This window comes from Balaenoptera ricei, chromosome 19 (assembly GCF_028023285.1).
Source record: "Balaenoptera ricei isolate mBalRic1 chromosome 19, mBalRic1.hap2, whole genome shotgun sequence".
NCBI lineage: Eukaryota > Metazoa > Chordata > Mammalia > Artiodactyla > Balaenopteridae > Balaenoptera > Balaenoptera ricei.
The window spans coordinates 50,935,816-50,951,377 of NC_082657.1; the positions used below are offsets into that span (position 1 = coordinate 50,935,816).

The 15,562-nt window shown below is 39.0% G+C and overlaps 1 protein-coding gene across 1 annotated transcript in view; it reads right to left on the reverse strand.

The window, feature by feature from the left end:
* Nucleotides 1-15,562, reverse strand: part of GLG1 (golgi glycoprotein 1) — a 155,840-nt gene that overhangs the window by 57,735 nt on the left and 82,543 nt on the right. The window contains exon 2 of the mRNA XM_059906177.1: nt 7,295-7,327. Coding sequence (XP_059762160.1) covers nt 7,295-7,327 — 33 coding nt within the window. The remainder of the gene's footprint in view (nt 1-7,294; nt 7,328-15,562) is intronic.

Here is a 15,562-nt window from a genome sequence, read left to right on the forward strand (position 1 = left end):
TGTTTTGTAGGCCACTGTTAAGGACCTGGGAGTTTAAAAAGTGAGAAAAAAGCTTCTGGGGTTTTGGGCAGAGACGTAATATGACCTGACTGTTAGAGGAATCATTCAGGCTGTAGCATGGAGTACAGACTGTAGAGGGACAAGGGCAGAAGAAGGGAGACTACTTAGGAGGCTATTAAAGAAGCACAAAAGAGAACTGACGATGGCTTGAACCAGGGGGTAGCAGTGAAAATGGTCAGATTCAGGACACGTTCCAAAAGGAGCAGCCAGACAGCAAGGCTGCTAACAGACTGAATGTGGGATATAAGAGGACAAGAGGAATCAAGGTTTTTGATTTGAGCAATGGGAAGAACTGAGATTGGGAAGACTGTAACAAGAGAGGTTTAGAGGTAGAAAATCAAGAGTTCAGTTCTAGAAATGACTGTGAGACAGCATAGAAACGTGAAATCAGCACTTGGAGTCTGGAGTTTGTGGACAAGTCTGTGCTGGAGAAAAGACAGGAACCACAAATTGTCAGTCAGCAGGGCAGCATCAACTGTTCCTCTCCAACGGGAGTCATGGCAACAGTCTATGTAGCCATCTGGAGGTATCTTCTCTCCAGATGACAGCTCAGGTGTGAGAAGACAACACTCCCAACAGGCATTGTAAGAGGTAGTTTTGGCTTAGAAACCCTCAAGCCCCATTCGAGCCATTATCTCTTGAAACAGCCCTCTGGGCATAGTTTCCAGGATCCCTGCAAGGAACACACACACCCAGGTATAAGAGTCACCACATTCAGGGAAACCTCTAGCATGGCACCCCCAATGAGTATTTATAATTCATTTATAGTTCTCCCCAATCCATATAGAATTTACCAATCAGGGTCATTTTTATCATAAGTAATACTGCCTTGAACCTTAGTTGGTATTTTACCCTTATTAGGTCACCAGGGAACTGAACTACATAGTTAACAGGATTGAAATTCTCCTGAAGGGGAAAGAAAGGTTTTGTTAACCATTTACTCACAGGGCTATTATGAGCTGCTATAAATGTTCCTTACATGGGTAGACAGATACATAAGCATTTCTGTGGGGTAAGTACCTGGAAGTGAAAAGGCTGTATTATATACTATGCCTAAGTTCCGCTTTAGTAAGTAATACCCAACAGCTTTCAAAGTAGTTACACTAATTTACATTATCACCATCAGTATTTGAAAACTTCCTTATTCTAGTATATGTGCTGCCGAAGCGATCACGAAAGCTCCCTTATTTTATATTCACAGTAATGCTTGGTATTAACACTGTCAGTCTTCTGAATTTTAGCAATTCTAATGGTGAATGTAGATACTAGTATCTCACTCACGTTTTAATTTCCATTTCCCTGATTATTAATGAGGATGAGCACCTTTCCATTTATTTGTAGATCATTCAAGTACCATCTTTAAGACATGGATGTTCAAGTATCTTACCCATTTTTCTTTTCTTTCTTTCTTTTTTTTTAATTAAGGGCTTATCCTAAATTTGTCCATCCAGCAGTTATATTGTATCTTATGGAACAATTTCTATTTTTAAAAAATTCAATTTATTTAAACTAAAACAACAACAACAAAAACCAGCTCACCCATTTCTCCCACCTCTGGCAACCACTAATCTGTTCTCTGTATCTATGAGCTTGGTGTTGTTTTTTTTGTTTTTTGTTTTGTTTTTAAGATTCCACGTAAAAGAAAGATCGTATAGTATATGTCTTTGTCTGACTTATTTCAGTAGCATAATGCCCTCGAGGTCCATACATGTTGTTTCAAGTGGCAAGATTTCCTTCCTTTTACAGCTGAATAATATTCCATTGTGTGTGTGTGTATGTATGTATATGTATACACACATTTTCTTAACCATTTAACACTTATATTGTTTCCATAGCTTGGCTATTGTAAATAATGCTGCAATGAACATGAGGGTGCACATATCTTTTTGAGTTAGTGTTTTCATTATCTTCAGATAAATACCCAGAAGTGGATCATATGGTAGTTCTATTTTTAACTTTTTGAGGAACCTCCACACTGCAGTGGCTGTACCAATTTGCATTCCCACCAATAGTACACAAAGGTTCCCTTTTCTCCACCTCCTCACCAATACTTGTTATTTCTAGTCCTTTTGATGACAGCCATTCTAACGGGTGTGTGGTGACATCTCATTGTGATTTGGTTTCTCTGATGATTATCTTTTCATGTACCTATTGGCCATCTGTATGTCTTTTTTGGAAAAGTGTTTATACAGATCTTCTATTCATTCTTTAATTGGGTTTTGTTTGTTTTTGCTATTGAGTTGTATGAGTTCTTTATACATTTTGGATGTTAGCCCCTTATCTGATATTTGATTTGCAAATATTTTCTCCCATTCAGTAGGTTGCCTTTTCATTTTCTTGGTGGTTTCCTTTGCTGTGCAGAAGCTTTTTAGTCTGATATAGCCTCACTTTATTTTTGCTTTTGCTTTTGGTGTCACATTCAAAAACCATCACCAAGACCTATGTGAAAGAGCTTACCGCCTTCATTTTTCTGGGAGTTTTATGGTCTCAGGTCTTGAGTTAATTTTTGTGTCTGGTGTAAGGCAGTGGTCCACTTTTCTCAATACCATTTATTGAAGAGACTGTTCTTTTCCCCACTACATATTCTTGGCTCCTTTGTTGTAAACTAACTGACATATATGCATGGGTTTATTTCTGGGATCTATATTCTGTTCCACTGATCTATGTGTCTATTTTTATGCCAATACCATATTGTTTTAATTACTATAGCTTTGTAACATAGTTTGAAATCAGGGTATGTGATGCCTTCAGCTTTGTTCTTCTTTCTCACAATTGCTTTGGCTAACTGGGGTCTTTTACGGTTCCAATTACTATAGCTTTGTAATATAGTTTGAAATCAGGGTATGTGATGCCTTCAGCTTTGTTCTTCTTTCTCACAATTGCTTTGGCTAACTGGGGTCTTTTACGGTTCCAAACAAATTTTAGGATTGTTTGTTCTATTTCTGTGAAAAATGTCATTGGAATTTTGATAGGAATTGCACGGAATCTGTATATTGCTTTGAGTAGTATGAACATTTTAACAATACTAATTCCACCAACCCATGAGCATGGACTATCTTTTCATTTATTTATGTCTTCTTCAATTTCATTCAGTAATGTCTTGCAGTTTTCAATATACAGGTCGTCTTTCACCTCCTTGATTAAATTTATCTTCTCCATTTTTCTATTCTGTTGTCTTTTCTTTCTTTCTTTTTTTAAAATTTATTTTATCTATTTTATTTTTGGCTGTGTTGGGTCTTTGTTGTTGCGCACGGGCTTTCTCTAGTTGCGGTGAGCAGAGGCTACTCTTTGTTGCGGTGTGCAGTCTTCTCACTGCAGTGGCTTCTCTTGTTGCGGAGCACGGGCTCTAGGTGCGCGGACTTCAGTAGTTGTGGCTCGCAGGCTCTAGAGCACAAGCTCAGTAGTTGTGGCACATGGGCTTAGTTGCTCCACGGCATGTGGGATCTTCCCGGACCAGGGCTCAAACCCGTGTCCCCTGCATTGGCAGCGGGATTCTTTTCTTTTTTTAATAGTTAAGACTTTTTTAATATTTATTTTATTTATTATCTTTTATTTTTGGCTGTGTTGGGTCTTTGTTGCTGCATGCAGGCCTTCTCCAGTTGTGGCGAGCAGGGGCCACTCCTCACTGGGGTGCGCAGGCCTCCCACCGCGGTGGTCCCTCCTGCCGTGGAGCATGGGCTCCAGATGCGCAGGCTCAGTAGTTGTGGCTCACGGGCTCTAGAAAGCAGGCTTAGCAGTTGTGGCGCACGGGCCCAGCTGCTCTGCAGCATGTGGGATCTTCCTGCACCCGGGCTCGAACCCGTGTCCCCCTGCGCTGGCAGGCAGATTCTTAACCACTGCGCCACCAGGGAAGCCCTGTTGTCTTTTCTTTATTGCTTTGTATGAATTCTTCATATATTCTGCACATACTGTCAGATAAGGATTGAAATATTTTTTCCTTCTCTATGGCTTGCCTTTTCACACTCTTAATACTATATTTAATGAAACAAACTTTAATATAATCTGATTTATCAATCTTTTGCTTTTGCTTACTGCTTTTTGTTTCCCATTTATTAAATCTTTGCTTATCCCACATAGTCTCTTATGTTATCTTCTAGAAGTTTTATTATTACACTTTTCACCTTTAGATCTATTATGCATCTAGAATAGATTTCTGTGAATGGTGGGCAGTAAGGATTAAGATTTTTTTATTCGAGTGTCTATCTATATATGAGCCTGTTTCTGGACTCACTCTGTTTCATTGGTCTATTTGTTAACCCCTGTGCCTCTGCCACACTGCCTTAATTATTGCTACTTTAAGTCTTCAATCAGGTGGTGAAATTCTCTCTGCTTGGTTCTTTTCAAGACTTTTGGCTATTATTGGTCAAAACTGTGTTCCCATGTAAATTTTAGAATCAGCTTACTATTTTTTGTAACAACAAAAATGGGATCGTACAGAATCTGTAATTTGGTGAGAGCTGACGTCTTTATAATATGGAGTCTTCCAACTCACTAGCACAGTATATATTAATATATCTCTTCATTTATTTAGGTCTTCAAATTTCTCTAATATTTTATAGTTATCTGTAGAGATGTCTTACATACTTTTGTTAGATTTATTCTTATGTATTTGATGCTTTATATGCTATTTTAAATAGTGTTACTTTTAAATTCACTTTAGGGCTTCCCTGGTGGCACAGTGGTTAAGAATCCGCCTGCCAATGCAGGGGACACGGGTTTGAGCCCTGGTCTGGGAAGATCCCACATGCCGCGGACCAACTAAGCCTGTGCGCCACAACTACTGAGCCTGCGCTCTAGAGCCCGCGTGCCACAACTACTGAAGTCCGCGCACCTAGAGCCCGTGCTCCGCAACAAGAGAAGCCATGGCAATGAGAAACCCACGTGCCGCAACGAAGAGTAGCTCCTGCTTGCTGCAACTACAGAAAGCCCATGCGCAGCAACGAAGACCCAAAACAGTCAAAAATAAATAAATAAATAAATTTATAAAAATAAAATAAAACAAAATAAAATAAAAACTTTAATGGGAAAAATTATAATGCATTCCATCCCAATCCAAGTGTATTAGTTTGGTAGGGCTGCTGTAACAAAATACCATAAATTGCGTGGCTTAAACAACAAAAATTTATTTGCTCACGAATCTGGGGGGTAGAAGTCTGAGATCAAGGTGACGGCAGTACCAATTTCTTCTGAGGGCTCTCGTCTTGACTTGTAGATGTCCATTTTCTCCTGGGTCTGTGCCCTAACCTCTCTTTATTAGGACATCAATCCTTCCGTTTTCTGTATACTATTTGTCCCCATTTTCAGCAGTGTAATATCCTTTGGAGATCAGCTTCTTTCTCCACCCTTTTGGAGCTTCTTTCTGGGCTTCCTCTCTGTCAGATTCAGTCTATTAATAGATTTTTGAGGATTTTTTCCTAATCTTTTGCTTAATAAATAATGCCATAATAATGCCATAACAAATATCATTTTAAGTTGACTGCTTTATAAAGAAGTTTTTCTTATTTATATTCCTATCCATAGGCTAGAGCAGAGTTTAGCAAACTTTTCCTGCAAGGGCCAGAAAGTAAATTTTTTAGGCTTTCAAGAAACTACAGTCACTGTTGCAACTACTCAACCTTGCCATTATAACATGGAAAGCAGCTACAGTATGTAACTGAATGAGTGTGGCTGTGTTCCAATAAAACTTTATGCGTAAAAACAGGCAGTGGTCTGGATTTGACCAATGGGTAGCCATTGACTGGTGGGCTAGAGAATGCTTAAATTTCCATATGCTTGTCAATACTGTATATTTATCAAATTTTTAATATTTGTTAATCAGATGGATAAAAACAGTACACTCATTTTTCTTTTAATTTTCACACTTTAAATTATGAAAGAATCGAAATTTTTGTTGCTTACTGGACATCTTTTTCTTTTCCTGTGAATAGTCTATTTATGTCTGTTTTCTATGTTTATTAACAGCACATTCTATTAAAGAATGTAGTCCTTTTCATCTGCACTGCAAATATTTTTTCATAATTTACATAACATTTTTGAGGAAAAAACCCTCAAATCTCTTTTTTGAGTTTTTTTTTAAAGATTTTTTTTTTTTTGATGTGGACCATTTTTAAAGTCGTTATTGAATTTGTTACAATATCGCTCTGTTTTATGTTTTGGTTTTTTGGCCAAAAGGCATGTGGGATCTTAGCTCCCAACCAGGGATTGAACCTGCACCCCCTGCATTGGAAAGTGAAGTCTTTAACACCAGGGAAGTCCCCTTTTCTGAGTTTTTAATGCAATCAGATTTATAAATCTTTTTTTTTCTTTAAATATTTTTTGAGGTTGTATCATGTTTTAAAAACCCTACCCTCTGTTCATGTTTTCTTCTATTACTCTTGTGGTTTTATTTTTACTTTAAATCTCTGACCTATCTAGACATTCTTTAGAATAAGTAGTCAACTTAGGCAGCCAACCTGCTTCTCTATTCTTGCAGTCTCCCATTCAAACTATCAAATAATGTGGAGACAGAGTGATTTCAGATATATAACTACTCCTCTTTTAAGACACAACTCAAGTATCATCTCCACTATTAAGTGTTTCCTGACATCAACCCACCTGGGCAAAATTCACTCTTGTGTCCCCATTGTACTCTTACAAGTTTCTGCTGAAGAATCTGGTACTTTTTGCACAGATTTGATTTCACGTCACTCTCCTTTTAATGTCAGACTGTATGTAATATGGGGAGATATATAGACACTGAATGTATTACGAATATATATATGACACATATATATGACATTGAATGTATTAATCGTAGTTATCTCTGGAGTTCTTATCTGTTAACTCTAATATATGTCTCTATCTTCAAGGTGCTTATTTGTGTGTCTTTAGTTTCTACCACAGTGTTTGGCACACAGTAGATGACTGTATGATGACTAAATGAAACAACTTTAAAATACAAAACTCTACAATTGTAAGCCTGACATGCAGAGAAACAATTTCATATGGTAGCTGTAACTAAAGAAAAATTTAAACTTAAGTATATAAATATTATTTGGCAGAGCCTACTGATTTCGACAATAGAGGAGTATTTGTAGATTTACCATGGCCCTTAAATAAGGTTAATCATACTCTCGTTAAGATTAAGTGAATTTAAGAAAACATTATGCTTCCCAGAACAACAGGAAAAGCATCCCAATATCTGTCATCATATATATAAAGCATATAACGTGAATTATGGAAAATCCATACTTACATGATTACAGTCTGAAGAAATTTCATTTTCAGGCTAAAAGGAAAAAAGAGAAGAGATGATGTTAAAAAAAATATCCTCTCAAGTTTCCAAACACCACCAAAATAAACTCAAAACAACAAATCTGAATATTCAACTGAATATAATACTTCAATATGAGGAGTAAAATGGGGCTTATACATCTTTTAGATTGCTGAGGAGAAATATACCAGAAAAGGATGAGACATAGGCCCTTCCCAATCAATGGTACAATCTGGAAATTGGGAAAATGGAGAAGGATGTACTAAAGACATAAAGCAACAGCGACAGAAGGATCCTTAGACGATACTTCATAATTCTGAAAGCTGAAGAGGATCAGGCACAATACAGGTGCCCTCGCTTTAAAGAAAGTTAGATATCTGGAAAAAAGCAGGCTTATTAAAGAGGGCAAAAAAGGTCCGACAATGATTTAAAAATTAGTCTCACATGTCACCATTAGGGGAAGTGAGGTGGTGGGTACATGGGATCTCTACGCCTATGTTTGTAACTTCTTATGAGTCTATAATCTTGCAGGTCTATGATTAAAAATACAAAGTTTAAAAAAACAGAAATTGGGGCTTCCCTGGTGGCGCAGTGGTTGAGAATCTGCCTGCCAATGCAGGGGACAGGGGTTCGAGCCCTGGTCTAGGAAGATCCCACATGCCGCGGAGCAACTAGGCCCGTGAGCCACAATTACTGAGCCTGCGTGTCTGGAGCCTGTGCTCCGCAACAAGAGAGGCCGCGATAGTGAAAGGCCCGCGCACCGTGATGAAGAGTGGCCCCCACTTGCCGCAACTAGAGAAAGCCCTCGCACAGAAACGAAGACCCAACACAGCCAAAAATAAATAAATAAATAAATAAATAAATAAAATTAAAAAAAAAAAAAAAAAAACAGAAATTATTTATATATTCCCATGAATACATTTGCTCATAAAGTCAGGTACATATAACAGAGATAAAATGAACTTTCAATTCTGTGACAAAAAAGTAGACTAGGTTATGCCTAATATTGCATAGCTTTGCCATACACTTCTCCTTTAATTTCCTTGTTCATACCATTAAAGGAGATACAATTGTCATAACGCACGCCATAATAAAGCACTATTTCCTTTGAGGTTCCATAGTACTCCAACCTGCTCAAACGAAGTAAATTGTGTCCCCTCTATGAAATATTCCCGACATAGGTTGTAAAAGATGCCACTTTCAAAATAAAAAGACTCTCCCTATTCAAGGATAGAAATAAGGCAATACAGAAAACAGTAAATATTAACAAATTAAGCAGACACACCTAGCATCACTTTAGGAAGAAAAAGGTTTCTAGGGAACTATTCATTCCACTACATTATTTAGCAGGCATTAATTCTAATGTACAAACATTTTTGTACTTACTTATAAAATATTATATTAAAATTGATTTTAATTAGATTGCTAGGCAATCATGAGATTATAACACACCACTTCTGAACTTTCCCCTTCCTTGTCTAAGTAAGAATAGATATTTTAATGTCTTTCTGAGATGTCTTTCTAAATCTCAGAAATCAGCCTCCATACTATGAGTTAATCTAGCTTAACTCTGTTCCCTTCACTGAAATTCCAAGTGCTTAACTTATAGCCCTTAACAGTTTATTTGCAAGAATACTTTATTTTGTATAGGCAGTTTTCTACCTTATCCCCTTTTAATCTATCCTTTCAGTTTTTTCCAATCAATCAGTAATTCTAGCTCTTTCTCAAAGCACAGATGGCAATTAATACCATTAGCATCTCTACTTGTGTTCATTTCTATTAAATGATAACTTTGGATTAAAGGGGCATTCTTGAAAGAAATTCAGAGCATTGGAGAATTTTCAAAGTAAAGTAGTCAAAGAAGATTTAAGTTACCCATGGAAAAAAAGCATTGCCACGTTTACAGTCCATAGGACTTATATCAGCAAATTAATGATTGTTTTAACGTCTTACTTTCCTACAGTGATAGACTGGATTATTTCCCCCAGTTTTCTATTCTTATTTAATAGGATTTGATATCCAGATCCTTGGCCCTGTAACTCTGCATAGCCTCCTGCTGTGGAATGAGTATATACCCTGCTCCACTGATGTTAGGTTAGGCCACTGACTTGATCTGGCCAATGGGATTTTAGCAAGCATAATATGAGAAGAGGCTTTAAAGCCTCTTCACATTTAGATGTGCTTGGGTGGTTTGGCTTGTACTCTCGCACTCCTGACATTCCCGATGCGAACAACATGTACACAGAGCTGCTAGTACAAGGAAAAGGAGAGACACGTGGAGCAGATGTAAACCTAACCCGTAGCCCAGAGCACAGCCACCCCAACTGACCTGTGCAGCCATGAGCGAGAAGAATAAATATTTGTCATTATAAGCCCTTGAAATTTTGAGGGTGTTTGTAATGAAGAAAAAAATGACTAATAAGCCCATCAGGCAAATGAAATAAGAAAAATCTCAAAACCTTTAAGTTGTAATTGGTAACTGCAATGATTTAATTTAGTGAATTATATTAGTAAGTACAGAATACTACATCGTTTATGAAGGAATGACACAGTCCACAGAGACATAAGTGAACTGCAAATGTGGAGGTCAGTGTTTGGTTTTCATCTCTCTCGCTGTCTCAATTTGCAATTGACAATCAACTGGCTTATTTTTTTTCTTTCTAGATTTAGTTTTTCTACCCACAAAGAGAAGACAATATAGGAGTGCCATGAGAACAAGGTTATGATGTTAAGCCACTGAGATTCACTGAACTGAACAGCTATAAAGAATTTCTAAGTGTAATTACAAATAGTTACTCTTATAAATTTAAAAGAGCCTTTAGAATCAAAGGACAAAGTAGTGGTTCAGAGGAACAGAACAGAGACTTGCAGAATATAAAATATAAAGTAGTATACCCAAACAGTGGGAACATGAATAATGCCAGCACAAACTAACTTTAGAGAAAGTAGAAAGAGAAAATGCTATGGTTTGGCACTCAGCCATTTGATAAGAAACTAAAAGACAGAAATTTCAAGGAACAAAAACAAACATGGGTGCTGACACAGGTCTGGTTCTGAGCCTACACCATGGCCATGAGGTCCCAATCAAGTCACTTCATCAGACATATCTATTTCTGCAAATCTGTAAATGCAGATAGGCTTGATGATCTTTAATCTTAGAATACGAATAGTATGAGGACTAACACCAGAACTACTAAGGTAAAAAAAGGCTGAGGATTTTTTCCTTTTATTAACAATCAGTGAAATAATACTCTGAAATGATCCCAAGAAATCAATCAACAAGTAAATACTGAATAATTATGAAGTACCCAAAACTGTGCTAGGCATTGTTGTGGGATACAGAAGAAAGGTAAGACACAAATTGTCCTTAACCTCAGGTAGTTTACAATCCAGTTATAGAGATAAAATGGTGAAATCAAGCAAGTAAGCAAGAGCAGGGACTTGAGCTAGGCCTGAAGGTTTAGACAGAAGAATGATTTCCAAAGGGGATGCAAGTTAGATGATCCCCTGGGGCTCAGGAAGAAAATAATGGAACCTCTCTTTTTTGAAAAGTTCATGCTTTAATTTATACTTTAATGTTTTTATAATATATGTTAGAATAATTAATATTTTATGAATATATATCTACTAGAGTATGCTTAATAATGTTTTCAAATGATAAGAAGAACATGATCAAGATAGAAAACTGAGAGTTAAAACCTTTCTTCTCACCAGTTTAGGAGTCCTACCCCCATCCCTACCTCTTCAAATCAGAGGCAAAGTGAAGGTTCCTAGCTGTGGAAGCAGTAAATTAGAAGCTAAGCTTTGCCACATTATTAGCTGTTCTCTATTACTCTGGAGATAGAAATCTGGACTTTGAAAAGACTCTTACATCAAGTGTTTCCTCTTTAGAATTACAATAATTGTCCTCTTAACAATGGAAAACTGGGAGGAGAAAAATTTATGAAAAGCCTCACAAATAACTTTCTGTTAAATTAATGATCAAATTTTGGAAAAGAGACTGCTGAAGTTACATATATTAATATCAAAAAAGAAATGATTATGAATAGAGGAAAGAGAAAAAGAAGAAAATATGAAGCATTCCCCCAACCAAACACAGCAGTGACTAAAATAGAGAAGGAACTCAGTTAATGCTGAATGAATGATGCAGCAATAGCACTGTACGAGAGACAAGCCCTGAGTACTTGGAGACACCTGCCTGACTCCAATAAAGAATCTGATGGGTGTAGCAGAAAACAGTAGAAGTTGTCAATGAATTGAGCTAGGTGCTACATTTATTTCCTACAACATGATGGACTGCAAGAAAAATGGTATTGCATCCAATTTACAGATAAAGATACTGAAATACAGAGAAACCAAGTCATGTAACCAAAGGCACATTGCTAGGAGACAACAAAACTGGAATTTACCTAATGATAGTAAATGACAACCATGCTTACTGTGATGCTTTCACCTTGATACTCCTGAAAAAGAGCCAGTAGGTCAGGGTGAGCACAATGATGGGGGGCCTTTGGGAGGTACAAGAAAAAGAAAGGTAGACAGGGACTCCCGTGGGGTCCAGAGGTTAAGACTCTGAGCTCCCAATGCAGGGGGCATGGGTTCAATCCCTGGTTGGGGGACTAAGATCCCACATGCCACGCCAATTAAAAACAAACAGGGGCGGAGTCAAGATGGCGTACTAGGAGGACGCAGAATTCGCATCTCCTCACAACTAGGACACCTACCAGGCACTGGTGGGGGACCACGGACACCTAAGGGGACGGGAGGAACCCCTAGTGACTGGGTAGGATGTGGGGTGTGGGGGTAGTGAAGGGGGAGGAGAAGTGGAGGCGGGATGGGACTGGCGCCTCTGAGGGGTGGCTGTGGGAGGGGAAGGGATCCCATGCCCGCAGGGGGAAACTGGGGAACCACTGGGAGGGCAGAGGATCAAAAGGGAGTGTGGCCAGGTTTACCATGCCCACTTGGGCCCCTGGGAACCTGCTGAAGACCCAGGCCTGATCCTCTGCCCACAGAGGCCCCCTCCAGCTGCGCAGGTCCTGAGGGAGTGGGAGGAAGGCAAGGCGGAGCAAAAGTAAAGGCCGGACCTCCAGGACCGGCACCCCTGAGGGGTGGCTGGGGGAGGTGAGGAGTTCTTACACCAAGCGGTACCCACCCCCGTTAGTGGGGGAGAACTTGGGGAAGAAGGTGGGGGAGGGGTGCGGAGGAACGGAAGGGAACAGGGCCAGTGCGTTCCCTGTCCACTTAGGCACTGGGAAGACTGTTGGGCTCCCGGGCCTAATCCTCTGTCCTCGGAGCCCCCCTCCTGCGCACAGACCCCAAGTCCCACCTCTACACTGGGAGATCCCGTCCAACGAGCTGGGCCTAAACCCCACCCACACACCCTCACTCAGGGCCCTGCCTCCAAACTCCGGAACCCCACACTCCAGAGGACCTCCTTTGGATGTGCTGCCTCTCCCCTTCCCCAGGTCCTAAGTAGAGGCCCCACCCCATGCTTGAACGTGCCCCGCCTAGGCCCCACTCCACGCTCAAACATCAACCCCCCCCACCTGCCTAGGTCCCGCCCCACCCAAAACCCCACCCCTGCCTAAGTTCCACCTGCTCCTAAACTCCACCCCCATAGCCAACACTTTTTTCTTTTTTTTTTTCTTTTCTTTTTTCCTCTTCTAGATTGGGGTTCTGTTTTACCTTATTGATTCATTGTTGTTGATTCTTTTATATTTTTATTTTTCCTAATAAATCTTTTATTTTTCTAATTTTATTTTATTTTTTATACTTTGTTAGTGATCTCTCCTTTTGGCTTGTTGCCCTCCCCCTTCTTTTTTTTCTTTTTTCTGCTGTGGTTTTATTTTACCTTACTGCAGCTGTTTCAATTATAGTTTTATTTTTCCTAATATATTTTTTATCTTTCTAATTTTATTTTGTTTCTTATTCTTTGATATTGTACAACTCTTTTTTTTCTTTCTTCCTTCATTTTTTTTTTTTTCACCACGCCACGAAACTTGCGGGATCTTGGTTCCCAGGCTGGAGGTTGTGCATGAGCTCCTGTGGTGGGAGCTCCGAGTCCAAACCACTGGACTAAGAGAGAACCTCAGACCCCAGGGAATATCAATTGGAGTGAGGCCTCCCGGAGGTCCTCATCTCACCACCAAGATCCAGCTCTATCTAACTGCCTGCAAACTGCAGTGCTGGACGTCTCAGGCCAAACAACCAGTAAGAGAGGAATACAGCATCACCCATCAAAAAAAAAAAAAGAAATGACAAAAAAATATGTTACAGACGAAGGAGCAAGGTAAAAACCTACAAGGCCAAATAAATGAAGACGAACTAGGTAACTTACCTGAAACAGAATGCAGAGTAATGATAGTAAAGATGATCCAAAATGTCAGAAACAGAATGGAGAAAATACAAGAAACATTTAACAAGGATCTAGAAGAACTAAAGAGCAAACAAACAGTGATGAACAACACAATTACTGAAATTAAAGATACTCTAGAAGGAATCAATAGCAGAATAAATGAGGCAGAAGGACAGATAAGCTGGAAGATAAAATGGTGGAAATAACTGCCAAGGAGCAGAATAAAGAAAAAAGAATGAAAAGAATTGAGGACAGCCTCAGAGACCTCTGGGACAACATTAAATGCACCAACATTCGAATTATAGGGGTCCCAGGAGAAGACAAGAAAAAGAAAGGGTCTGAGAAAATATTTGAAGAGATTATAGTTGAAAACTTCCTTAACATGGAAAAGGAAATAGTGAATCAAGTCCAGGAAGCACAGGGACTACCACACAGGATAAACCCAAAGAGAAACGCAGAGACACATATTAATCAAACTACCAAAAATTAAATACAAGGGGCTTCCCTGGTGGCTCAGTGGTTAAGAATCCGCCTGCCAATGCAGGGGACATGGGTTCAAGCCCTGGTCTGGGAAGATCCCACATGATGCGAAGCAACTAAGCCCATGCGCCACAACTACCAAGCCTGCGCTCTGGAGCCCACGGGCCACAACTACTAAGCCTGCATGCCTAGAGCCCGAGCTCGGCAACAAGAGAGGCCACTGCAATGAGAAGCCCGCGCACTGCAACGAAGAGTAGCCCCCGCTCACCGCAACTAGAGAAAGCCCGCATGCAGCAACGAAGACCCAATGCAGCCAAAAATAAATAAATAATATAAATAAATTTATTTTAAAAAATTAAATACAAAGAAAAAATATTAAAAGCAGCAAGGGAAAAGCAACAAATAGCATACAAGGGAATCCCCATAAGGTTAACAGCTGATTTTTTTAGTAGAAACTCTGCAAGCCAGAAGGGAGTGGCAGGACATATTTAAAGTGATGAAAGGGAAAAACCTACAACCAAGATTACTCTACCCAGCAAGGATCTCATTCAGATTTGATGGAGAAATTAAAACCTTTACAGACAAGCAAAAGTTAAGAGAATTCAACACCATCAAACCAGCTTTACAACAAATGCTAAAGGAACTTCTCTAGGCAGGAAACTCAATAGAAGGAAAAGACCTACAATAACAAACCCAAAACAATTAAGAAAATGGTAATAGGAACATACATATCAATAATTACCTTAAATGTAAACAGATTAAATGCTCCAACCAAAAGACGTAGACTGGCTGAATGGATACAAAAACAAGACCCATACATATGCTGTCTACAAGACACCACTTCAGACCTAGGGACACATATAGACTGAAAGAGAGGGGATGGAAAAAGATTCCATGCAAATGGAAATCAAAAGAAAGCTGGAGTAGCAATTCTCATATCAGACAAAATAGACTTTAAAATAAAGACTATTACAAGAGACAAAGAAGGACACTACATAATGATCAAGGGATCAATCCAACAAGAAGATATAACAATTGTAAATATTTATGCACCCAACATAGAAGCACCTCAGTACATAAGGCAAATGCTAACAGTCATAAAAGGGGAAATGGACAGTAACAAAATAATAGTAGGGGACTTTAAGTGGGGACACCCCACTTTCACCAATGGACAGATCATCCAAAATGAAAATAAATAAGGAAACACAAGCTTTAAATGACACATTAAACAAGATGGACTTAATTGATATTTATAGCACATTCCATCCAAAAACAACAGAATACACTTTATTCTCAAGTGCTCATGGAACATTCTCCAGGATAGACCATATCTTGGGTCACAAATCAAGCCTTGGTAAATTGAAGAAAATTGAAATCATATCAAGTATCTCTTCTGACCACAACGCTATGAGACT